At 41.2% G+C, this 25009-nt stretch overlaps 1 protein-coding gene across 3 annotated transcripts in view; it reads left to right on the top strand.

The window, feature by feature from the left end:
- Window positions 1-25009, top strand: part of DENND2B (DENN domain containing 2B) — a 182382-nt gene that overhangs the window by 114915 nt on the left and 42458 nt on the right. For all 3 annotated transcript variants that reach the window (XM_049821332.1, XM_049821334.1, XM_049821333.1), the window contains 6 exons: window positions 13716-13864; window positions 16603-16818; window positions 19669-19765; window positions 20707-20751; window positions 23117-23301; window positions 23939-24048. In XM_049821332.1, coding sequence (XP_049677289.1) covers window positions 13716-13864; window positions 16603-16818; window positions 19669-19765; window positions 20707-20751; window positions 23117-23301; window positions 23939-24048 — 802 coding nt within the window. The remainder of the gene's footprint in view (window positions 1-13715; window positions 13865-16602; window positions 16819-19668; window positions 19766-20706; window positions 20752-23116; window positions 23302-23938; window positions 24049-25009) is intronic.

The raw sequence follows: 25009 nt of genomic DNA, 5'->3' as shown, positions 1-25009 counted from the left end.
ATTAACTTCCTTTAGCTATACAGCCACCAGGAATGTGCGACAAAAATGCTGTTTTGATTAAGCTTCACAAGAAAAACATGTTTCTTTTGGTCTTACAAGGAAATGTATGGCCTATGCATACATTCTTTTAACATCAAAAAAGTTGTTATAATTACCGAAAATTGGGCAGCCCTTCAGAGCACAGATTTTCCACACAAGCAATGAATATCTGCATTGTTTTTAACTCTTTCAGTGTTGTATTATTACAACAGATACAAAGGGTGCTTCATTTTATTTTGGACAATGAATCTTTATCTACTGAAAACTGGAGGGCTACCAAGATAGTCAGGGGCCCTAGAGCATATGTCCTCTGAAGAGACACTGAGAAGCTGGGCTTGTTTAGTCTGATAAAAACAGGACCAGAGGCACTCTAATAATGCTTACAAATGTTTGAAGGGCAAACAAAGATGATAGAACAAAACTATTCTTGGTCATATCCGTTGATACAGCAAGGAGCAGTGGCCACAAATTGTAGCTTGGGGCTTTTTGTCCTTATACCCAAATTCTGTCTCTGGCTTGTCAGCCTCAGTGAAAACAGAAATTTACTCTTTCCATTTTCAGCTATACTCTCCCTTTATACTATTCTGAAAAATGCTTTCAGAACACACAAAAATGCTGCTGTTCAGTGTCTGTTAATAAAAGCAAGAGCTTATGTACATACTAGAAAGTTTTTTCTGTGGAGAGCATCCTTATATGATCATCAGCCTTTGCCATGAACAGTCAGACCACCGTTCAGTTCACACTTCAAAAAGTATTGTGCGTTGATTACAGTTCTTATCTTTGCTCAGGACCTGTCAGCATGCTGCCAGATGTTAGGTGGTAATGCTTCTTTTCCTGGCTTTGGTTTGTTAAATATCAAAATAAAATATGCAGGACTGGTAAGAAGCTTTCTTCAAATGAGAAGAAATCTTGGATTCAGTAAAACAAAATCATAATGGGCTCTTCCAACTCAGGGGAACTATAAGACTGCTCCCTGCAGATAATAATTTGGGCATTTTGTCAGGGCGGTGGGAAGACAATGCAAAATTTCAGATCTGTGGACAAACACAGAACTTCATTGTTTTGTACTGCTTTTTAACAACCTCTTTCCAAAACACTTCATTCAATACAGGCAGTGCAGGGGGAATACCAAAGCGGTATAATTCTTATAAACTCTCAGGCATGATTAAAGACAAGCCAAAGTAGTTTGATCTCTGACTTTAAAGAAACTATCGTAGTTTTGTGTATCACATCTGCATAATTTATACCAGTAGTGCTAGACCCCAATCTCTAAGTGGCACTTTTGTACTCATGCAGACCAGGTGTCTGTAAGACTGAGTATATTTTATAGATTTACATCTGCTTCAAAGCTATAAAGGACTCTGTCACTGCTGCTTTGGATTTTCTTTGCAAACATTTTTCCTAAAAGGTGGTAGTGGGTTTTTTGTCTATACTTGGTTGAATGTCCTGCCTCCCTAAAAGTTTGTAGGTAGTTAAAACATTGTCACTGTGGTAATAAACTCAATAAAGTCCCCTCCCACCCTACCCCCTGTAGAATTAAAACTGTTAATGCAAGTAAGTGTTAAAACACAAGACAAAAGGCTGTAAATCTTGAGCAATGCTCTAAGCACTCTACTGTGAAACAGAATCATAAAAAAAATTCAGGTTGGAAGGGAGTCCAGAGTCAGCTGGTCCAACCTCTGCTCAGAGCAGGACTAGTTTCAAAGTTAGATCAGGTTGCTCAGGGCTACGTCTCGTTGAGTTTTCAAAATATCTTAGGAGGGTGGTTCCACTGCCTCTCTGTGCAGCCTGGTCCACTGCTTAACCTCCCCTGTGAAGAATTTTTTCTTGATATCACTGTGAAGGAATTTTTCTTTCTATCCAGTCAGAATTCTCCTTGTTGCTGTTTGTGACCATTGTCTTTCATCCTTTCACCATGCACCTCCAAGAAGCATCTGGCTCCACCTTTTCCATAACCCCTTCTAGGTAGTGGGAGACAGCAGTTATGTCCCCCCCACACCAGACTTCTCTAGGCTAAACAGTCCGAGTTTTCTCAGCCTTTTCTCATCTATGTTGTGTGCTCCAGCCCCCAACCATCTTAGTAGCCTTGCTCGAGACAATCTCCAGTCTGTTGATGTCTCTCTGATACTGTGATTACTCCAGATGCAGCCTTGGAAGGGCCAAATAGAGGGAAATTACCACTTCCCGTGGCTTACTGGCCACACTCTTGCTAATGCAGGCCAAGGTGTGGTTGATCTTCCTTGCCACAGGCACAGCTGCTGCCTTATGTTCGGTTCGTTGCCCACTGGGACCCCGAGCCTGTTTTTTTGCAGAGTTCCTCCCTAGCCAGTCAGCCCTGGCATGTACTGTTGCAGGGTTATTCTGACCCATGTGTGGGACTGTATTTGTTGTTCCTAAACTTCCCAAAGTTCCTGTCAGCTGTTACTTCAGCTTGCTGTGGTCCCCCAAGACAGCAGCCCAGCTCTCCTTTCTGTCAGTCACTGCATCCCCCAGCCTGGTGCCCCTCAGCAGGACATTTCTCCCTTGCTGGAAAGCAGAGGAGAGCTGTGGATAAGTTGTGAATTATCTATCAGAGAGTATCTTCTAAAAAGCATATTTAATGTTAGATATCTATAAAATACTGTGTTGGGGTACTGAGTGCTCCCACTCAGACTAGTAAAATGATCAAAATACAGTTTCTAAGTGCCTAAATGCTAGGACTAGAGTAATTAGATTTGAGGCTACTACATGACATCATCTGATGTGCATTGCAGACTAAACCTTTGTCTTTCTCCTGGTGCCCTTACAATGTTTCCTTCTTTAATGACCAGGACACTGATGAACTGCTATGGCTAGCTCATGTTATTTTGAAAGCTGACTTTAAAAAAGAAAAGAAAAGCTTTAAGGTACATTAAACCCCAAAATTGTTGTGCTTTGAAATCCAGTGACATCATGAACCAGATGCTTTGTTTATTTCTGTAATATTTTTGTACACTTTAATAGATGAAGTATCTGCATGTTAAGTTTGAGACAGATCTTGGATTGGAACATAACGATCCATTCTGCATTAGTCAAGAAGCAGTTGTATAAAGGGGTGCACATTCCTAATATTAATCAGAACTGTATTCCATGTGCAAGGGACCATGTGGACTTCATTCATCTCCTGTACTAGCACTCACAGGAATGTGGCAGTCATAGTAAACTTAACATTGTTTTGCTTCTTGTGGTTTTGAATGAGTCTTTAATCAGACCAAAATTGATGTGGCTTTATGAATCCAGTTGGGGAAACCAAGCTCGGCTTTGTGTGAATTCAAGAAACTATCATAGTATTAAGAGATGTCTGAGACGGTTGCTTCTGCTATGTTTGTGGACAACAGTATTTCCTGTCACATATACCATACGGTTTCAGTTTTCCAGTCTGCTCCCCTAAATGCAGTTGAGATATTTGAATATTGTTATTTATCCTCTGGTGTGTCTAAGGCATTTTTTCACTTGACATCTAGAAGAAAGCACTTGTTATCATCAGCAAAAGCTGAATACATAAAGTGAAGGCAAGGTTAAGGGCACAATATTAAGCTTACCTCAAGAAAATCTAGTAAAACCGTGTAAATTATAGTTTGTGTTTGTAAGAGAAATTGCATTCACAGTTCAGAAATTAAATATAGTGGAAGAAATCTTTGACAAGGAAAGCCTTCTTACTCTGTTTGTAACTCCTTAGAGTGCTGGACACAGTAGAACAGGTGGAGAGTTCCTCTCAGAGGACACTACGTAAATGTGTAGGAGACACATTGCTCAGTTCGGTTGTGCATGTTGCATCATAGTTTGAGAATGTTTAATTTGATATCGCACAACTCCATCTGCCCTGTCGAAGCAAGAACCATTTGCTTTTATAGCTGCCTGGCCTTCATTTAAAACATTTTTTTTTCCCCAAGAAGAATGAAAGTGATTAAAATGCTTTTCCTCCCTGATGATCTGTGACTAATGGGGTTTCTTGCTTTTCTGCTGTTTTTGATGTAATAGATGGACTATTCAGCACATAGCCCAGGTGTATGAGCATCAGATTATTCATCTTCTGATGGGTTTAGTATCTTACTGCTGGTGCAATAAGAAGAGCAGTTTGTATAAGAATGGGTTTATTTATTTCAGCTACATATATTAGTGCAGAGAGGTCTTGCCCCAGTAAGGTTCCCATTCTGTCTGACTGGCTCACATGCAAGACTGGTGCCTGCTCACTAAATTGCAATGGTCCAAAGCACTCTTAGAACTCTGTTAATTAACATGAAAGAAAACACTAATGAATTACCCTCTTTTAGAATCCCCAGCTGGTATTAGGCTGTGCTTTTCTTTGGGACAAGACTGGCTTGACTTTGTGGCTGGAGCTCTTTTGAGTGCTCATCGTGCTGGGTTGCAGCGGACAAACCCATGCTCTGTCCGGCTTGGCCACATCCCAAAATTGGCCTGGCAGTTTGGAGTGACACTAGCCCTTCTCCTGTGTCAGTTGACAGGCCTCCTGCTGTGCCTTTTCCCAGTTCATAGTTCTGCTGGAATTGCTCCAGGGCTGAAATAGACCTTTTAGTTTAGTCCTTTCCATCAAATTCCTGTAAGGAGGAACATAAGTGTCTGCTACTGCCCTGGGGAAGTTTTGGTGATTCACTGGCAGCAGAGTCCCTAGGACCACAAAGTCTGGGGCTACCAGCATATGCCAGTTACGTACAGCCAGGCCTGGTCTATGTCAGAGTTAGGTGGAATGCCAAAGGCACAATAGGTATCAGTGCCAAAACTTCTGTTAGAGCTACTTGGTGGCAGGTCCTGGTGCTGTGTAGTTCACTAGGCCTTGTGTCTCTCCTTTAGCCTTGCGGTTGATAGAGTCAGCAGCATGGGGATCCTTCATTAAATGCAGGTATTTTTTCAACTGACATTTTAGGATATACTGTGGAACATGGAGCCCATCAAATACCCACTGGCTGAGGAAGCGCTCTTCTCAAGGAGACTCCAGCAGCTGGAATGAGAACCTGGGCAGATGGGTTAGCTGTTAAAGAGGGACAGACAACCTGGGCAAGAGGAAGGATAGTCAAAAGTGTATGATTCAGGCGAGTGGCACAAATTCCTGTGAAAAAATCTTTTCTCCAGGCAATGCCACAGTTATTATGCAAAGTTAAACGTGGAAATGTTTTTATCTTAAAGCTGGGATTCAGCAGTTGAGTTCTGGTTCTAAAAGAGCACAGGCCTTTGGATCTGGGGTTTTCACAGTATCCATGGTTGAAGAGGCCTGTGGCTGTAGAGGCTGGCTTGAAAGCTTGCTTTGGAACTCAGTTCCGTCTTCTCCTTTCTCCCTATCCCCACATCACAGTTTCCCTGTGGTCCATTGAGGAGACCAGAGTCAGTCGCATGTTCTTGATGGGGATACAGACTTTTTCACAGCTCAGAAATACATGTTCAGAGGCAGAGCTTGGGTTCAGGCCCATCTCTGATTGTATTTAAGTTTGTTGAGAAGTAATTGATGAAGCCAGTCAGAATGCTTTTCTGGAGTCTGTGAAGCTCTCAGTCAGCAGAGTCAGATCATTTCAGACTGGCTTTAAATAAAAGGTATTAGTTAAATTGTGTGGGAAATCCATCTGGGGTGGGAAAAGGAAGAAAAGGAGGGAAACAGCAGAACTGAGACAGTTGAAGGGGAAGCAGTTGCTGACAGCTAGAGCTGAAGCAGTCTAGCAAGTAAAGCAATGCTCCAACAAATATTGCTGTGTGCTGTCTAAAACCAGGATGAATTTCTGAATGGGATCTTGCTGGTAGATTCCCACTGGGAGCATCCTACAATCCATGGTCCCAGGGGGAGCTGGCCCTCCTGGGGAGGGTTTCTTATGCACCCTTCTGCTCTCTGGACCTGTTCAGTGTCACGTTTAGGAGTTTTTGAGCCCTTTCAATAGCTGGATACTTCTCTTGACAAATATTTTTTGCACCTTGAGAGGAGTTAGACTGATGATAGCAACTTAATCACTGTGCTTCTGGAGGTATGTAATTGAACCTTGTTACAGCTGACACCCAAGTGAAACAGTGTAGTTATACACAGTTGTTTAGCTGTTTTCCTTTATCAATTTGAGTATCTCACTTCATTTTGGGGAGAATCAGCTTCTTCTTCACTTTTGCACTATAACAGGACAACTAGTTCTGGGTTTGCATGGGCTTTCTTCACAGTCAGAGAGAGTCACGTGAAAAATAAATCATTATAAACCCCAAACCTGTCAGATTGGTACCAGGCCTAGAAAAGTTCCTTTTTTTTTTGGCAGTGGGGAGTAAAATCATATCAACATAAGTCTTGTATACAGGTTTCAGGTAACCACTCAGGAAGCAAAATGTCTGTCTTTTGGTGTAGCCATCTCTCCTTGAAATTTTGAGGGCCAGGTGGTGGTTGTACTTGGGTGAATACAGTCTTTTCCAGAGAGATGAGAATGGATGAATCTGGGTCTCTGAGCTATTTCCCAATATGTCAGAACTCATAAAAGAGGAGATGGAGCAATATGTCTCAAATCAGCATTATTAAGTGGAGTGTCAGGGCAGCCTAACGCAGGTGGGTGCCTGAGCAGTTAAAATAGGCAGGTGTGGACCTACAACCAAGATCCTGAGTGTGGAGGGAATGTTGATGGCTTAACCTTCCCTGTGGAGTCCAGAACAGCATGTTACTCCTTTTATCCCTCCTGCTAAGTCAACTCATCTCTCTTAAACTGATTAGTTGTTTTGAATTCTCATGTAAATTGGACATAGTGCATGTCATGTAACAAATGGGATGATTTAGCTGTTTTACTGAATCCACCATTGTGTGTGCCAAAAGCTGCAGAAATGATGACTGAGGTCCTGTTGGAAGATGTTCCAACTTGACATTGCTTTCAAATGAGAACACTTGAAAAGTTCTTCCAGTAAATGTGGAAAAAGGTTAAAAAGCCAGCAATCTGATCTTTCCAGTAAAATCTGATCATCGCATGCCACATTATTGCCTGTCATGCTTTTGTATTGCATTATTGTCTGTCATATTATCATCTCGCATCAAAAGGATTGTACAAATCTGGGAGAAACTGGAATTGCTGGGCTGCTGTGAAGCTGAAGCAAACTTGGAGACATTGCACCTTTGCCACCAGTGCTGTGCTAGTTGCTTCTCTGAAAACATTTTGGGTTTTAGTCAGACCCTTACCAGGATGTCTCTGGATAGTTGTTATGCAGACAGAGCTAGGATTGATACAAAATGATGGTGCAGGCAGTGATCAGGGAAATGTATGTTCCTGTCTTCTTCCATGCCCCCAGTCTGCCTCTCACAGTCTAAAAAGCATGTGAGTTTTTGGAAAGTGTAACAGTGGCAATTTTAATAATAGACACTATAGGGTAATGGCAGCCAGAGCACATTAAATCAAACAGTATCCATATGGACCTGTCAAAGAAAGGCCAAATACTCTAGCTGTCTGATCCTATTGATGATCAGCCTGCTGCTTTGTTGCTACATTGGGATATGCAGATTTCAGTTATTTTTAATAATCATGGTTTATTTAGATCCCTATTTTTCTTTGTGGAGTCTGTCTCACAGCTATACCATCCACTACAGCTTCTTGCGACAATCTCTGTCAGCTTTATTGCCTGGTTTTCTAGTCAATGCTGCAGGTTAGTAAAACAGAGACAAAAACGACCACGAGGTTGCTCTCCCAAATCCCAGTTTAAATTCAGAGAGTATATTGAAGTCAGCAGGGTTAAACCTCTGTGAAGTGCAAGCAGTTTAGGCATGCTGATGCTGTACTGTGCTAACAGTTGCTCATCAGATGTTTTCATGCACATGATTTTGGTTTGAGGGTTAAACGGATGATTTTGGGGGCCAGAATTTCTTCTTCATTTATCAGCCATGCTAATTCTTCTTTACCTGGTGCTTCATTATGATTACAACTCTAAGCTCTTGCAGTCCCTGCAGAGATAGCAGAGAGCTGAAAGTATCTGCAGTGTTTCTTCTGCTTATTGCAAGGCAAAGCAAAACTGGACAAGTTCAGTAAGCACAGGCTGTTGCTTACAAACTCCATGGATCAGGGCTCAAAAGGCTGATGGCATTTTAGACTTTTCACTCTGCATGTTGCAGGTGTTCTACTACTCTTCTGAGAACATGGTACTGAGCTGATACACTGGGTGGTAGGATTATAAGCAAGTAATGGTCTGTAACTTAGTACTGTTCAGCAACAGCTTTTCAATGGAGCTATAATGTGTCTTAGCTGTAATGTGATATTGAAATAGTTCCTCTTTCTACAGATTCCTGGGGTAAATTCCTCAGCTGAGAAGCACAGTTGCAGCTTTTCTGATGTTGAAAGAGCTCATCTATGTACTGAAGATCTAAACTCGGATACTTTATGAGAGTGTGGAGATTTTGTGGTTTTCATCCATTTGATCTGAACATGCTCGTAAACATCCCAGTGGCTGAGTTTTCCTCCAGCACTGGCAGTGTGAATATGCGTTTGTGTAATTTTATGAATAAAATGAATGAGTAATGCATATGCAGAATGCACCTGGATTCTCACCATTGAGCAGTTCTTTGGACCGAGACGCTGGGGAGCTGCAAGTCTGCAGAGCGCATGAATCCTGTGCTGTTCCCTCATGCAGTGCTTGCACTCTGAGTTTCATTCCCGTTGCTTCCTCTTCAACGGCAGCAAAAGCAGAATTCCCCAACCACCCTTCTCTGCTTGCTTTTTCCGTGCCCAGTTGTATTTTATCTTAATCTTCTGCAAGGGCTTGTGTGCACCAAATGTATGTGAGCTGGATGAATTGGGCTATACCTACAACTGAACAGAGGTCATGGGCAGAGGGCAAAAAAGATGGTTCAAGGATCTGTAGATGCCACCAGAGGGATTATGTGTGGAAAGGAGTTGATGTTGCACCTTGTGTCTGTTGTTACAGAAACACTGCAAAATTTTGAGGGGATAAGTGCCACAAGCATCAGAGGTTCTTACAGGCTGCTCACTTGGGTATTTCTACTTCTCTGTTATTCCATCCTGATTCTGCCTGTCTGGGTGTCTTTTCCTGCCCATTTATTGCCACTATTTCCAGCTCCTTGCCTCTGGAGGTATGTGCTGCTTTTCCCAAGTCTGTCCTGGGATGGCAGCTGAAGCTTTCGTCTGCCAGTTCATTATAATGTAAAATATATTAATTGCCCTATATTTTGTACACATGCTCTAATATGCAGGAAATACACACTTGTCATTTGTGAGGTGCTAACTCTGTCTAACTCAGCCACACAGCTCAGGGGTCTGGGCTTTCTATGTAGCCAGCAGGGAAGGTGGTAGGCTCCTAGCTTGGGCACTCAGAATCACCTTCTGGAGACAGTATCTCCCCTGCAAACATTGGCTTCTAATTTAGGCACCCAAGTTAACACAAATTGATGAGCCCTTTCCCTTGCTGTATACCTGCTGTTCTTCTTGCTTCCTGGCAGTGCAAAAGGCAGGAGTTATAATAAGCATTCAGTGAATCACTTCATTCCTCTGATAATTATTTCTCCCATCTAGAAAGAAATGATGCATTTCCCTGCTTTCTGCCATTTATAGAGAAGTGTCTGCCTGCATTTTTTTTTCCCCTCAGCCTTACTTTTCACTCCTTTCTCAGCATGAGACAAGCTTGCCGAGTCTGCCTCTGCTTCCCATTTGCCACGTGTGAAAGGCTGAGCAGAGGAACATTGTGTGCCGCCTCAGGACTCGGTGGGGCTGACTCGCAGAGTATCACAGAGTGAGGAATTGCAACTGCTGGAGGAAACTCATCAATGCTTAAGCTCAAAGCATTGCATTCCTCAGGACTTTTCTAAAGATCACTGGTTATTTATCTTTTTTTTTTTTTCCCCCTTTCCCCTGTGGACCAACCATTAAATTGCCTCTGGGATCTTCTGGACATAAATGTCGTGTAGATAAGTGTCCCGTGTTGACTCAGCAGTTTGGTACGTAGAATTCAAGAGAATGGGAAACTTGAAAAAAAATGCTTATAAAGGGAACTGATCTGGAAGCAGGGATGGTGATTAGAGACAGTATTTGCCAAAGGCTTGCTATTTTGTGTGACCATATCCATTCTGGGGGTCTGATTCAGCTGGCTTTGAAGTCAGTGATAGTCTGCTGTTGTCTTGTGCAGCAGTTGGATCAGCCTCATTAACACAAGACTGGCCTCTGTACTGCATAATGTTTCTCCTTTTGGCTTCCAAAAGGAACATCCATATGGAAGGAACAAGGATGTTTCCTTGCTCTTTCATTGTAAATGTGTTTTTCTTTTGCAGCAAATCCAAATGAATGCAAAAGCACTGCAGCTTGCAGATTGTGAACATTCCTTGCCTGGATCTTGGGACTAGAGAAGTGATGGTATTGAGGAGAAATGCAGAGATCAAAGCTGCAAACCTCAGAGCCAGCCCAGCTGTATGGAAGCTTTCCTCAGTTTTGTGTTGTAGGAACAGTAGCAACCACCACTGCAGCCCTTCCCCAGAGCCTCACTCCAGTGTGGGACCTACATCTGCTGGTGGCCATAAGTTCCCAGGTCTTTCTTCCATGGAAGGGAGTCACAGTGCAGAGCGACAGGGTTAAATGCTGCTCTAAGGCAGTTCAGGGTACCCTCACACAACTTTTTAGCTTGCTGGCCATCTTGGGTTTCTTGTCACCTGTCCTTCCTACTCTTGGCACCCAGTAACCAGTTTGTCTGGGCTGCCTAGTGCTCTTTTTGCATATCTGGTCTTTTGGTCTCATCCACCAGAGAGACCTTATGTACTAAAAAATGCTGGTCGTCTAAGATTTGAAAATTACTGAAGAGCTAGACAAATAAATTCTTTTAGTTCACTGGCTGAACCAAATACTGGGTTCAAATGCCAAATCAGCAAAACCAGATGGTTTTGGATTGATCAGACTATTTCATTATCGTAGATTTGGTGGGGAAGTTTAAATTCTTAAAAAAAAAAAGAAAAAAAGAAAAAAGATGAGGCATATTTGGTCTCAAGGCATTATTTCGAAGTGAAAAAAACCCCAAACCCTGAAATAATTTGATTTTTAAGCAAATGAGAAAAATAAAAGAAAAATAAAAGAAACAAGTGTTCTTGAACAGCAAGCCAATCATCTGAAGAAACTCTCACAGCTGTAGGGAAAGGGTTAAAATCCCTGTGGTGTCTCCACTGACCTCCACATTACACTGAAGAGGAATTTGGCCTGAGCTTTCTTTTGGTAGAGAATCTGTATCAGAAAAGCAGCCTCTGCTCATGGTTCCTTGCTCCTCCCTCTCCTCTCATCCAAGACTTTTCTGGTCCTGTTTCTATACTTAATATTTTAGGTCAACATTAGTAATGTTGAGTTTAACTGGGTTCAGGCAATTCTGCTTTACATTGTGTCTTGGAAAGAGAATCACACTAAAACTTTTAAATGCTTTACATTTTAAAGAAGGTTTCTTTTCAACTGATGGGCTTGTTTCTTCTCAGAAGTTTGGATACTATGCAGACTAATGTAGTAACATTTGTTTTCACAAGGAAGCATATGTTTAAGCACTGCCTAATGTAGCCGGGTATTTTGAAATCTGTTAATCCATGCTAAAATGCTTGCTTGACCTATACTTGACTTGGGTTTACAAGAAATGTTATTATGCTAGTACAGTCCAATTAGCTGTAAGCAACAGCATTTTGCAAAATTGACCATTTATTGTTGTTATGATTATCATATCTAGAGCTCTAGAGTTTACAAGTAACAGAATTAGTGTGCAATACTTATTTATTTTTCTTCCTGCAGAAGGAATCAATCAATTTCATAGTCCACCCAGAACATTTGTAGCTTTAAATTTTTGTAGGAATATTTGTTGCTTAAGATTTATCCTGTTCATTGCATTAATCAAAAGGTCTTTCTTCTAAGTACTCCATGCACTTGAAGGTGTTCTTTCTATGTGGCATGTGGAATGACTATGATGATAGTGCAACCTCTAGAATAAGATTCCCTCTGGATGAAATAATAAGCTGTGATTGCCAATTCAAACATTCTTCAAGAGCAGCAGTTATTCAGGCTTTTAATTAAAACAAAGCTAAAACATCCACTCTTGCGCATATATTTAACTAGAAATCTTAGTATAGTGCACTACCAAAGCAAAACTGTATTTTTACTTGTATTGTGAATGCTTGAATTTGCTAAGCAAGAACTCTTACTGCTGTAATTGGTGAATCAAGGAGTCTCACGCTTCCAGGCTTAACAATGAAGTAGAAAGCACAAACTACTTTTGGGGTTTTTTTTGTGCAATGAGGAAATGTAGTATTCTGTCTAGAACAAAAAACCCTGGTAGCCAAAAGAACTAAGTATTAATCCAGGCCTTGCTCTCATTGAAAACACCTATGCCTTAACTGTCATTTCTGTAAAAGCAGTGAATATTTTCTGTAACAGTGTGAATAATAAACTGTGCTATATCTTTCTGTCCTCAATTCTTAATTGATACAGTATGTAGTAAAATCTGAATTTCTTATATTTAATAGCTTGTATTGCAATATACATTGTACTAAACCCATGAGTTTTAGAGTAATGCTTAGATATAAAACCAAAAACATGTTGGTTCAAAAGCTTTGAACCTGCATGTTTCAAGTTTCTGCAAATTCAAGTCTTGAATTTGTGTAGATCACTTTCTTGGTGATGATTTTCTGTGTAAGATGGTTGGAAAACTGGAATGACCCTGTGTTCGAAAAACTTGAAGTTCTAAACCAGTTGCTGATTATGAACTGTCTGAAGAAATGGAAACAAAATGTTCATTTACCAATGGCAGTCATTCATCTTCATGCTGCTTAGTTCAGTGGGAGGTTTAGGGAGTTCAGGAGTTTTCAGAAGATGGTAGGTTATTCCACTGGTCCTTAGGCTGCCAAAGGGTATTTGATCTCACTTAAATCTGGACTGTAAATTTTGGTTCTGGTTTTCACATGCTAAAAATTCAAAGATTGCTGTCTGCTTTTTGATGTATTTTTCATTTATGTCATATTTAGCGATTAACTGTTCAAGCGTCTATATATTACTGGCAGGATGAGTTTCCTTCTGGGACATATTAATTTTACACAAATTGAAGTGAATAGCTGCTTAATTAGAAAGCATGATGTGTTTTAAAGAACACTTTGAGGATGCAGTATGGTTGGGGCAGAAATTCTTCCCTCATCTCATGCATTTTCCAATCTTCTCTCTTGGCACTGCTGAGCTGAAGTGTATGTTCTTTCTTTGTCTTCTCTCAGGGAAAGAGAAAAGTGAAGGTAGCATCAAATAAAAGTTGTCTTATTTTGTGTAAAGGTGGTATGTTGAGAACAGTTATTTATTGCTATTCATTTCACCCTGTGAGTGGCTGCTATAGATCTATAAAATCTACTGATACACTTTAAAGTAGTTATGTGCCTTAGCTTTCATATATCAATAAATTTTCCACAGCTGCGGATGCTCAGAAGCACGTCTTGTGAAATCTTTGCATTTTATTAAAAAAAAAAGGCAGTAAAAAAAAACCCCAAAGAAACTTGTCGACCTTGTAGCCAAGTTCTCCTCCAAATACTTCCAGCTGCAGCTAGAGGGATGAGTCATGCTGAAAGCTGAGGAGCTTTTCTAAAAGCCTTTCACTTGGTTCACATGATTTTTATTTTTTTTAACTTTACATTCCTGTCTGTTTTTCTTTTCTTAACCCCCCCCCCCCCCAACCAAAACAAAACCAAAAATGTGAAGGCGAGTCACCCAAGGAAAACCCGTACGAGGATGTGGAGCTGAAAGGCCGTCACGCGGGCCGAAAATCCCATCAGCTCTCGGAGAATTCCCTAGATTCTTTGCACAGGATGTGGACGCCGCAGGACAGGAAATACACATCACCTCCCCAGGTAACAGCGTCGGTCTTTCTGTGCTTGAAGCTTATTTAGAACTTTTGCAAGAAAATCAGTCATGGCACAGGAAGAAGAGCAGCTATACCAAATGAGAAAGGGTATCCGGAAAAAAGAGTGCTATCAAATGTGTAAATCGTTGCAGGGAATGCTCTTGGCAGCTGTAGCTCAGCTTCTCAGCGCTGTGCTGCAGAAGCTGATGGCTCTTTGTGCTGGCTATGGCCTGATGAGTTTAAGCAGAATCCTTCCGCCGGTTGGTTGTGAGCTGAATCTGGCCCTAAATTATTTCTATGGCTGCACCTCTTTGTGAATTGCCTCTGTGTTTGCTGCTGGGCTTTTAGTAGGGACAGGAGGGAAAAAGCCAGCTGCTTCATCTTGCCCATGTATTGTTACATGAGGCCTATTGAGACTTTGCTAATGTGAAGTATGTAGTGTGGCATGTTTTACTGAAAAATGGAGAATGCCAACTATGTCCCCCCTCCAATAAATAAATTAATAATAAAATAATCAGAAAAACCTGACTGTCTGCATTTGACAAGGCTGTATAAGTTGTGTTTACAGCATAAAGTAAAAGACCAGGAACTTTGCAGACTTTCCATTTTGTGGTAAATTTTCCAAAGCAGTCTGTTTTTTGTGAATGCTATGAAATGCCATGTTGCTTTGTTGTTTATGGGATCATTGTGTTCATAAGGAAAAATATAAATTTCATCACATACTTAATTCTGAGATTCAAAACGTGTTTTAAAGGAACTTTGTTTTGCACTGAATCAACATAAAATTTGCAGTTGAACAAAAGATCACAACAATTTAAGTTTTTGTCTTGTAAGGAGACCTAGAACAAGACTGAATATATTTTCTTTTGCTTATTTTGTGTGCATGTAAGCATCACAGTCCAAGAGACAAAAGAACAGTCCAAGAGACAAAAGAAGTATCACCAGGATTCTTAGTGTGCACCTAACATATAATTTGTAAAACAGGAGTGTTTTCAGCAAAGCTACTGAAAAGGGAACAAGTGGAAAGTAGTCATTAGGCAGACCAAGGAGAAACAGAAACTGCAGCCATGAAGATAACCTCTTAGTGACATACATACTACGCATAACAGGCTGTGTGTGTGTTACCAGGAATTGTGCAGCATCTAGACACTCCAACAGGGTATACCATTAGGGTAGGAACCATATAGGTCCATAGTAAGATACTGTCCATTGTTCTCTGTTTTACACAGGATGGCCAAAGAATATACAGATTAAAATCCTTCTGTAAAGTTGCTCAGTAAATAAGTACTCTCTGGTATCTTTGCAACAGGGCTATCTTTATTCTGGTAGCTTCTTTCTGAATTGCTGCCAGGAGTTTCCTGCCAGGAGTTAGTCCTGCCTTAACTGCACTGTCATCGTGCTGATATATAACGCAAAGAGACACTAAGAGCAGGTCAACTATGGGCCTGGGTAATTGTCCAATGACCAGAAATAGAAAAGTCTCAATTTCCTGAAGAATGGCAGCTTCGGCGAAGATTTATCACCCAGTTTTTCCAGCATAGCAACATAGCTGGATTAGCAGCATGACTTTTTAGTCATGGATGATGATAAACAAGATGGCAGAGATCAGAAGGTCAGCAGGCTTTCAACAATCATCTCCAAAAAGAATTCCTTTCATAAAAGTATAGACTGGTGCATATTTTCCTGGTATGCTAACCTGTGGTAAGCAGAGACCTCAGAAACACTGGCTTGTGGTCATCTTGAATTCCACTGTGTCTTCTCCTTTCCCTTTCATTACTTTCAGTTTTTGAAGTCATCAGATATAAAAAAAAATGTTTTTATGATGACATTGTATTTGTGATGCAAAACCCACACATACAGACACACCTATGCTTAATCCCAGATAGCATGGCACTCTAATAGGTAAACCCTCCAAGTAGAACAAATGGGACATTTATTACTGCAGGTTTACAGCTTGTAATACTGCTGATAGAATATTAGCAAATGCCAACTGACAGCTGTTTGATGTAATAGTACTTTTTTCTAGACTTGCTGGTCAAGCTTCTTACATTGCTTGTGTTTGGGAGGAGAAGGCAGGGACCTGGCCTTCCCAGCCTGCCAATTAACCTTCCTGAGAGCTGGGTGGAGCTGCTTGAAGGACTGCTCCAAAACCGCCCCAGTTTTTTAAACATAGCTGTTACTTGGTGCTTAATCCTGTCAGTGAGATTTTCGCTTCCCCTGCAGTGATAACAGTTTCACGTTTTAAAGGGAATTCTTTGTGAATGCAGGACAAAGCTGTAACTGCTGTCCGCACATTGGCAGATCTTAAAACATCTTAACACCATGGAAATACAGCAAGCTTGATTTTCTGTGTTCTTTCTCTAGGCTAAAATAGCAACTTCAATGTAATTGCTCTTGATTTTCAGCACTGTAACTGAAAGAGACTGATCAGGCCCATGGGGTCAGTGTTCTGATGTCAGCCAAGCCTTTAAGTTAGGTTTGAAGGCTCATAAAGTTGATGTGATGTGGGTGCATGGAAATGCACTAAAGCCAAAAGTACTATTGTTTTCTTTGAACTTTAAAGTCTTAGATATTGACCCCTGTCTCTTCGTTTTGACCTTAAACCCTCTCTTCGCACATATCCCGCAGAGCAATGGCTCACCTTGTATGATGTCCTTGTGTAGCCACCACTCACTCACAAAGAGCTGCTTCTGCACTAAGTGTTGCTGAGGAGGGGAAGAGCTCAAGCTGTTCTTGTTCCTGCAGCTACCTTCGAAGCCCAGCAGCCAGTCCCTGCGCATCGGGAACTGGTCAGAAAGGAAGAGCCACCGCTTACCACGGCTGCCCAAGCGGCACAGCCACGATGACATGCTGCTGCTGGCTCAGCTTGGCATTCCCTCTTCCCCTTCCAGCCTCAATGAGGACAGCCTGAGTACCACAAGTGAGCTGCTGTCTACGCGGCGGGCCAGGAGGATCCCGAAGGTACTGGCAGGCTGATCAGGCTTACGCGGAGGATAGGTCACCTGTCTGCAAGAGCTTGCAAATTTCTATCCAGCCTTTAGCGATCACTGAAAGCTTTTGGTATCCTAAAGGAAAATTGAGATCAAAACAGAAACAGTAACTCTAAGGAGCCAAGACATACTCCTTTTTTACATCCAGCTGTACTGTGAAAATCCCTTCCCTGAAGTGGTTAACTCTGACTCTGCCCTGGTCCAAGAGTAGCAAACATCTGATTGCCATCTTTGCAGAGTTGATTTTAAGCCAGTTCTGTTTTCCACACTTTTCTTTAAGCTCTGTGGGCCAGAGCATTGTTGTGTACCTCACTTTACGATTTTGAATGCGTGGTGGTCAAGCAATTTTTATTTATAACACGCAGCAGCATCTGAAGTGGTATTTTTTTTCCTATCACTTGTTTACTGGTCTCTGGAAAATAACTATTATCGGCCTAATAGGTTTCCCTTCATTTACTCACAACATACCCCATCCTGATAACCCTGCTGTCTTGATGGATTTGAAGTAAAAATTAATTTTCCATTTTTCAAGAAGTTTTCCAATTCAAAATGGGATGTGAAAAAAATACAAGCCACCAAACAACAATGAAAAAACTCAACAAACCTTTTCTAGTACAATAGCAACAGAGGAGGGGAGAACTGCCAATATATTTATTTTTGGCTTGTGAACAAAGTTGATTTTTACTGTGTATTCAGCTCTTTCCTGTTCTTATTAGAGAGCATATTTTAAAGTAGTACATGGCTGTAAATACTGTGAATAGGGGGACATTTTTATGTTCCTGTCAATTAGTCTGAAATTCTGTCTAAGCTGGAAACAAGCAAAAAGGAGGAAATTAGTCCTATGTCCTTAATATTTACTATGTTTTTACTTTCTCGGAATATACTATTTTACTGCACAAATGAGCATACATCTCTGAAGGAAGTTACAGACTAACTTACAGAGTAGCTTACTACTTGGGTTTGAGTAAAACTTGAAAAGTTTGGCTGTCAGTCTTGTACTCAACTTTTTTTTTTTTTTTTTTTTGTGGATTTAAGGGACAGACATTCTCCTTTTCAGCATATGAATGTTCATAGTTTTATCATAAATTTTGTGATAATTTCTGGTTTTGACCACTCTAGCTCCTAGCATCACATATTACTGGAGAATCTTATGTTTTTATTTATTGAGAAAATGTTAGTTATTAGAGGGAAAAACTCGAACCTGAGAAACTCCTGTTCTGTACCACCCCCAGTGATGCTTTGTGAAGCATTATCCAAATGCTTTAAACATCTGGGCTTTCCTCACCACAGTGCAGGTATTTTACCCCTGGTAAAGCAGCTGAAGCAGACAAAGTGCCAAGCAGCACAGCAAGGGGAGTGCAAAATCCCAGCAAGGCCTCTCACTCCTGGTTCCTGATGCCTTGTTTAGTGCTTACGTGCAGGAATTTTTGGGCCAGCGCATGTGCTGGAGCCAGGCAGGGTTTCATCCTGCTGCCTCTGCCGTGGTGCTGTGCAGATTCCCAGTGGGCAGAGCCAGGCACACAGCTGCAAGCAGAGAAGTTCAGCTGAGCCTTGTGTGGGTTGCACATGGCTCAGTCAGCATGTAGAGGCAAAATCCCTAATACTGCTTCAAGTGGGAGAACAAGCGACGATTTTAACGCTTCAAACCATTTGTTCTGGGCCAGACCCTCTTCCCTTTGCTGAAGAGGTTGCATGAGTTTTTGTTCCAGTCTGTGCTCTGTTACTGACTTTCTACTGTGTCTATGGCGAATTAGTTCTCGCACTGAGTTTATTTCTTTCTGCAAGCTGAGGTAAAACAGCTTTGTAAATTGTATTATAGTTCTATGAGTAAAGCTGCTGTGGAATGAAATACACTATTCCTGACTCATAAAATCATTATGAAGATTAATTGCTATGTATTTATGACTCTCCAGAAGTTACAATATTCTATTTAATTATGAATTCTCTAAATACAAGTTATCTCATTAATATTTTCCATCATTTCAGATTTTTTTGGATAGAGTTATTATCTGCATTAGCCCTACCGAAGGAAGTCATAAAGATGATTACCAGGAGTTAAAATTCTGGCTAGAGCTGGTTAAAGCCAGCACTAGTAGCTAACTTCAAAATACTTTTGTAGAAAAGGATAAGATTAGAGAAAGTAGATATAGAACTTCTGAAGTAAGGTAAGCATGGCATGAGTTGGAAGGGTGAGGGAGGAGAACTCCATATGGGCCAGATCCTCAGCTGATGCGATATAGCTTCAGAGCAGCTGGTTCACTCTGTACCTGAAAAGGCTTTAAAAAGTTAGAGCCATCTCCTTCTGTGCTTATGTGCACACACTAAAATCTCAGTTCAGAGAGGTGCTAACACACAATACACGTTACTCATATTCAAAATAAGAATATGTTCTTAAGGCCCATGAGAGTTTGGCAAAGTTGGATATTGCTAATAGATCACTGTTACTTAGACAATGCAAGTGAAGAGAGAAAAAAGAGTATAGAGACAAAGAAATGAGGTGGTAGAGGATAACAGCTACCTCTGAATCCTCAGGCTCATTGTGCTTTTATTGCAAGTGTCTATGAGATTTCTGAAAATGGGATTTAGGTTTCTGAGTGATTTAACTGTTTTTAAAATATGTTCATAGGTAAAAGAATGAGATCCACACAAATGGGGCTCAAAATACGAGAGATTAAGAAATTTACTTTGAAATAGTAAAGGCTTTGGGGGGTTCAGCTGGGCTTTCATCTGCAGTCAAATTCTTTGTTTGGATAGATTATTTAAAAGTCTCCTGGCAGAAAAGTGTTTGGTCTTACTGATTCCTCATTTTCCTATTTTGCAGCTTGTCCAAAGAATCAATTCCATCTACAGTGCAAAAAGAGGAAAAAAACGACTGAAGAAACTTTCTATGTCCAATATTGAGACAGCATCCCTACGAGGTATTGCCCAAGCATCACACTTCAGTGAATCCATTTGGAAGTTACAGGATTAACAGATTCCCTTGTTTCCTTCACATCTACCCCAGGCTCTACTTTGTTTAGAACTTTCTTCTACAAACGATGATAACTTTCTGTCTGTAAGAGAAAATGGGGATGAGCTCAAAATAAACAAGATTCTCAGCATTGTCTATCCGATTAATCCCATGATCAGCTAGACTTATCCAGCTTCTTCTTTAGTTCACTTTTTGAGTAATTTGCATCTGTAAGTTTTGTCCAAAATTCACAGTTTTGACCTTGTAATTCATTCATGCTTTTTCCTGGCATGTGAATGCTACTCATACTGCACTTCAGGCTGCTTCTGAAAAAGCAGAGGCCAAAAAGAAATTCAGGCCATGTCTGTAGTAGGAGTATGATAGAGCTGTAATGTGAGTACACCTCAGAAATACATCTTGTCATAAGGTTACTTCTGCATGTTACTCTCACTCAGTTTGGTGAGTTCTGGTAATTGAACATGTTGCCCACACAGACAAAGCTCATAAGGCTTACTTTGACTTTTCAAGTGCTGCATAACTTTTTTCAAAAAAAATTAAAATCTGAAAAAGAAGTAGAAGGGTCAAAATCCATTTTCCAAATGGCACATTCACCTCTGTAGCCTACCATGGAGAGGGGTTCAGTGCAACCAGTTGCTGTAATGGAGAATGAGTTTTCACCTTCATCAAAATGAAGCTCTTATTCTCAAGCAAAATTGAAACTTAACCCAAGGAAAACACAATCTAAGGAGTCATTCAAACTGTTTATCTGAAGATATTTTAAAACTGAGGAGAAAGCATGCGTGGATCACAAAGCTCAGTGTGACATATGATTTTTCCCAGTTTCACCAGTAAAACAAGTTTATGTTTGCTTTGGTTTTTCATTAACTGATCCCTTTATCTCCTCTGCAGATGAGAACAGTGAGAGTGAGAGTGACTCAGATGACAGGTTTAAAGGTAAGGGATCAGCCTTCAATAACTTCCAGTCAGCCACTGTCACAGACCTTATCAAAGTACATTCTGCTGCTGCTGCACGTTGTTCCTGTCCATGGCCTATATTTTCCTTCCTGAACTATGCTAACTCCATTACTGCAGAGCTCACAAAGTTTCCAACACAGGAGCATGAATGTGGAAAGCAAGGACAAAATGAGCTGTGAGGATCTAACAAGGATTTGGCAACTGTGTCGTATAATGAAGAACAGGACCTTTGATAGATTTGCTTTGTCAGCCACTTCACAGATGCTGATGTTTTCCAGACTGACTACTGGGTGCAAACTTAGAGGGTTGAGATTGGATAAATATGCTCTCTTCTTATTCATACACTGCTTTAAGTGTTTACTGCTAGCTGCTGTTGGAGGCAAGATTATGGGTCTTATCCAGCGTAGTGGTTCTTATACTCTTTTATAGGTCTGCAGTCTCCAAATTGTAGAAATTCCTTTATCAGTGCACAGCACCTGCACAAACTCTGCTTGAGCCAGGCCAGTAAATTACTCCCTCATTTTCAAGAGTCCTGATACACAAAGAGAACTATAAAAAAGTTGAAGGCAGCAACAACAGATTTTATTACTAAAAACCTATCATGTTGTTAGTAAGTGAGGGGGAAAAAACCCAAGAGTGCAGAGCTGTGGTTATAAGATAAGGGGCAAGCATCTGTGTCTACCTGCTGCAGATGTCACCTGCTTACTGTTTATGCAGGAAAACTTGATGGAAAAAATTGTCTTAGGGAAAAAGATTTGTTCCAGATAGGTGGTGATAAGACCACCCAAAACAGGCTGTATGCAACATTGCACAGTCACGTGTGGAAAAAGACTCATTGCTCCTTTGTAGACAAGTACCAACGCAAAAGCACTTTCAGTTCTGTTTCTCTTTGTGTTGAAAACTGTGGGGGTTGCTTTTTCTCAAAGCCCATGAATGAAGGCAGAAAGGGCCTGGCCTCTCTCTTGTTATTGGGAGGATATTCTGATTTCACTGGAAACTGGGAAGATTTTTCCCCACTGTTGTGGAATGGAGGATCTTCATTCTGATGGCTCCCAACTTTCTGCTCCTGTATGACCTTATATTTACATTGGTGCTCCCAGGACACCCTGAACCTAAGGTCCAGTTGTCATGTGTAGCACGATAGGATTCACTGGGTTCCCATCTGTGGGGGTGGGCTCTTTGGTTTCTCCTCTTGCAAATATGAAGCACTGGCCAGCAGTGTGGGGCTATCTCAACACAGGACAAGGCAGGTTATTTCTTGGGATTTAGCTTCCCTAGTTGTGTGGTGACACCACGCCCCAAGTGCTTTATCAAAATAATTTTTAATTTTTCTGTTGTTGAACCAGTTGTATGATGGCTGGTCACCAAGGGGTTTCCCTTTCTTTCTGTCAATTAATAACTGCTGTGATAAAGTGCTTGTGACGTCTTATTTCCCTACCACAAGGGACAGTCTGTCTTTTGCAAACTGTGGGCAGTGTCAGTGAATATAGCCTTAAGGGATTGACACGTGCTGCTAATAATTCATTTGCCATTGCACAGAGATCCTGGTGTGAAGAGGTGGGGAAGAGCATGCAGGAAGCTGATTTTACTTAGCTGTTTTCACTTATTGGTCTACTAGAACTGGTAATGATGTTGCTGACTAGTTTGCCATGGACATCTAGCGACAAGTCACTGAATCAAGGTGTACCTTTGAATCAGGACTGGATGTGGCCATGAAGCTAAGATTGCCCCTCAATCCAATTGGCACAAGCAAAGCAATCCCACAGGAGGCAATGTGCATCTCTCCTTTCCTTCTCCCTTCCCTGGAGATCATTCCATGGCTTGTATGGACTATGCTTGTGCTGTAGAGAAGGAGAAAATACACCTTACCGATGGTTCTTAGCATAAAGCTGTGCTATGTAGGCACAGGTCACAGAACTGTTTTTTGCCAATGTAAACCAGGTCCAAGTCAGGCCTGAGATGTGTCACCCTGGAGGCCCTAGAGCATCTGCACACCCACATAAAGGCTTACGATCTAGTCTTATGCGTGAAGAAAAAACAGACCTTTGGCAGAGTAGCACTTATGAACTGCAAATTATTTCAGTGACTTAGTGTTGCATCACAAGTACTTGGAAAGAGTTTTGATTTATGGGTGCAATTAGTGAGGGAGACTACAGTATGAAGGTTTGCTTTTGAAAGGAGAACATGCTTGGAATAATATGCTGGCAAATTGAAACTCCTTTGTGAATGGCTGTGGTTTATGTGTACTCATTATGGTCCCAGGTAATGATCTGTCTCTTTCTTTTTGTTCTTTTGGGGTTTTGTTGTTTTTTTTGTTTTGTTTTGTTTTGTTTTTTAATGTTAGCTCATACCCAGCGTCTAGTACACATCCAGTCCATGCTGAAGAGGGCACCAAGTTATCGCACCCTGGAACTGGAGCTGATTGAATGGCAGGAACGGGAGTTATTTGAGTATTTTGTGGTAGTGTCACTGAAAAAGAAGCCCTCTAAAAACACTTACCTCCCAGAAGTGACCTATCAGTTTCCTAAGGTAAAAGAAAAATTCTTATGTACAGTTCATTCTAAGATCAATAAAGTGAATAAGTGGGAAAATTGATAGAAATCTGTTTTTTAAATGGAGTTAATCATTCAGCTTTCATAATTGTTCCAAAGTGATCCGTTACAAAGTGAAGGGCATAGAGAAGGCGACTGAAAGCTTTCCCTGTTTACAAATTTATCTTTTCCAGTGCTGGAAAGTTTGGCCTGATTGTAGGTGCTTTGAAGACTGTGTTTAAATTCAGTTTCTAAATATTTCATTTTTAACTCATTTTGGCTATATTAGGATTTGTTCCAAAACTCACTGAAGTCAATGGAAAAACTTTTGCTGATCTATGGCATTTCTCTTGTGCTCTTGCAGCAGAAAGGAATTTGAGTTAGGACTGTGTTTTAAGTGGCCATTGTGCAACAAGGGAGTTTCGGACAATTAAAAAAAACCAGCAGTGATTATTTCTATTGTACTAGCATCAATAAGCCTGTCCTTGGGTCATGCCTCACTCTGCAAAGCACAAATAAAGAACAAGCTGATGAGCCCTTGCTCTTCAGAACTCATTAGTAAACCCCCCTCCTGAGAGGTGCTGTGAAGCTGGCACTAACAGTAACTGACTGAACCTCATTTTTCTCCCCTGCAGCTAGAAAGACCAACCAAGCAAATGCGTGAAGCGGAGGAGCGTCTCAAGGCTATCCCTCAGTTCTGCTTTCCTGATGCCAAGGACTGGCTCCCTGTCTCTGAATACAACAGGTAAACCCTCTGGTGCTCCTCTGCTGCACAATGCTGGTGGAGTGCATCTGGAGCAGCCACAGGCTTGCTGATGCCCAATTAAGGAAGTAGCAGTTTGAGTCTTGGCCACTTAGGGCTCAAGCAGCTGTATTTAATTTTTTCGTTTAAGTTCTGTATTATTTTTCTTCCCTATTCTGCCTGCCTCACAGGCCTGTGTGGTTGAGGGGAAGAGGTGTGAAGGTTCCTCTCACTGCTAAACCTGAAAACATAAATGGAAGTATTTAAAATAAATTTTAAAAAGGACAGGGCCCTGCCCTAGTCATTTACCCCAGAATGCTTGTCTAACACTGCAGGACTCCTCTTCATTTGGCTCAAAGCAATGTTGTTCTGAGAACTTTTTTGGAGCCAAGCTCTATGCCAGCAGAGGAGCCCTATTTTCCTTCTCTCGGAGATGAATGACTACAGGAGAAGGGCAAGGGAAGGGAGAGCCAAGCTTGCATTTTCTTTTTCATTCAAAAGAAACCTCAAAAAATGTATCTTTTTTCCCCCTGCACTGATGTGTCAGAACCTCTTGATCTGAAGGTGTAGAAGTAGTAGAATAGGCAGAGGGGATAGAATCATAGAATGGTTTGGGTTGGAAGGGACTTTTAAAGGTCAACTAGTCCAACCCCTCTGCAATGAGCAGGTTCATTTTCAACTAGATCAGGTTGCTCAGAGCCCTGTCCAACCTGACCTGGAATGTTTCCAGGGATGGAGCACCTACAGCCTTCCTGGGCAACCTGTTCCAGTGTTTCACCACCTTCATCATAAAACGTTTCTTCCTTATATCTAGTCTGAATCTACCCTCTTTCAGTTTAAAACCATTAGCCCCTGTCCTATCACTACAGGCCCTACTGAAAAGTCTGTCCCCATCTTTCTCAGAAGCCACCTTTAAGTACTGGAAGGCCACAATAAGATCTCTCCAGAGTCTTCTCTGCTCCAG

Source organism: Accipiter gentilis, chromosome 17, assembly GCF_929443795.1.
Source record: "Accipiter gentilis chromosome 17, bAccGen1.1, whole genome shotgun sequence".
Taxonomy (NCBI): domain Eukaryota; kingdom Metazoa; phylum Chordata; class Aves; order Accipitriformes; family Accipitridae; genus Astur; species Astur gentilis.
The sequence above is the reverse complement of the archived record's forward strand: the minus strand, read 5'-3'. Positions and strand labels throughout refer to the sequence as shown.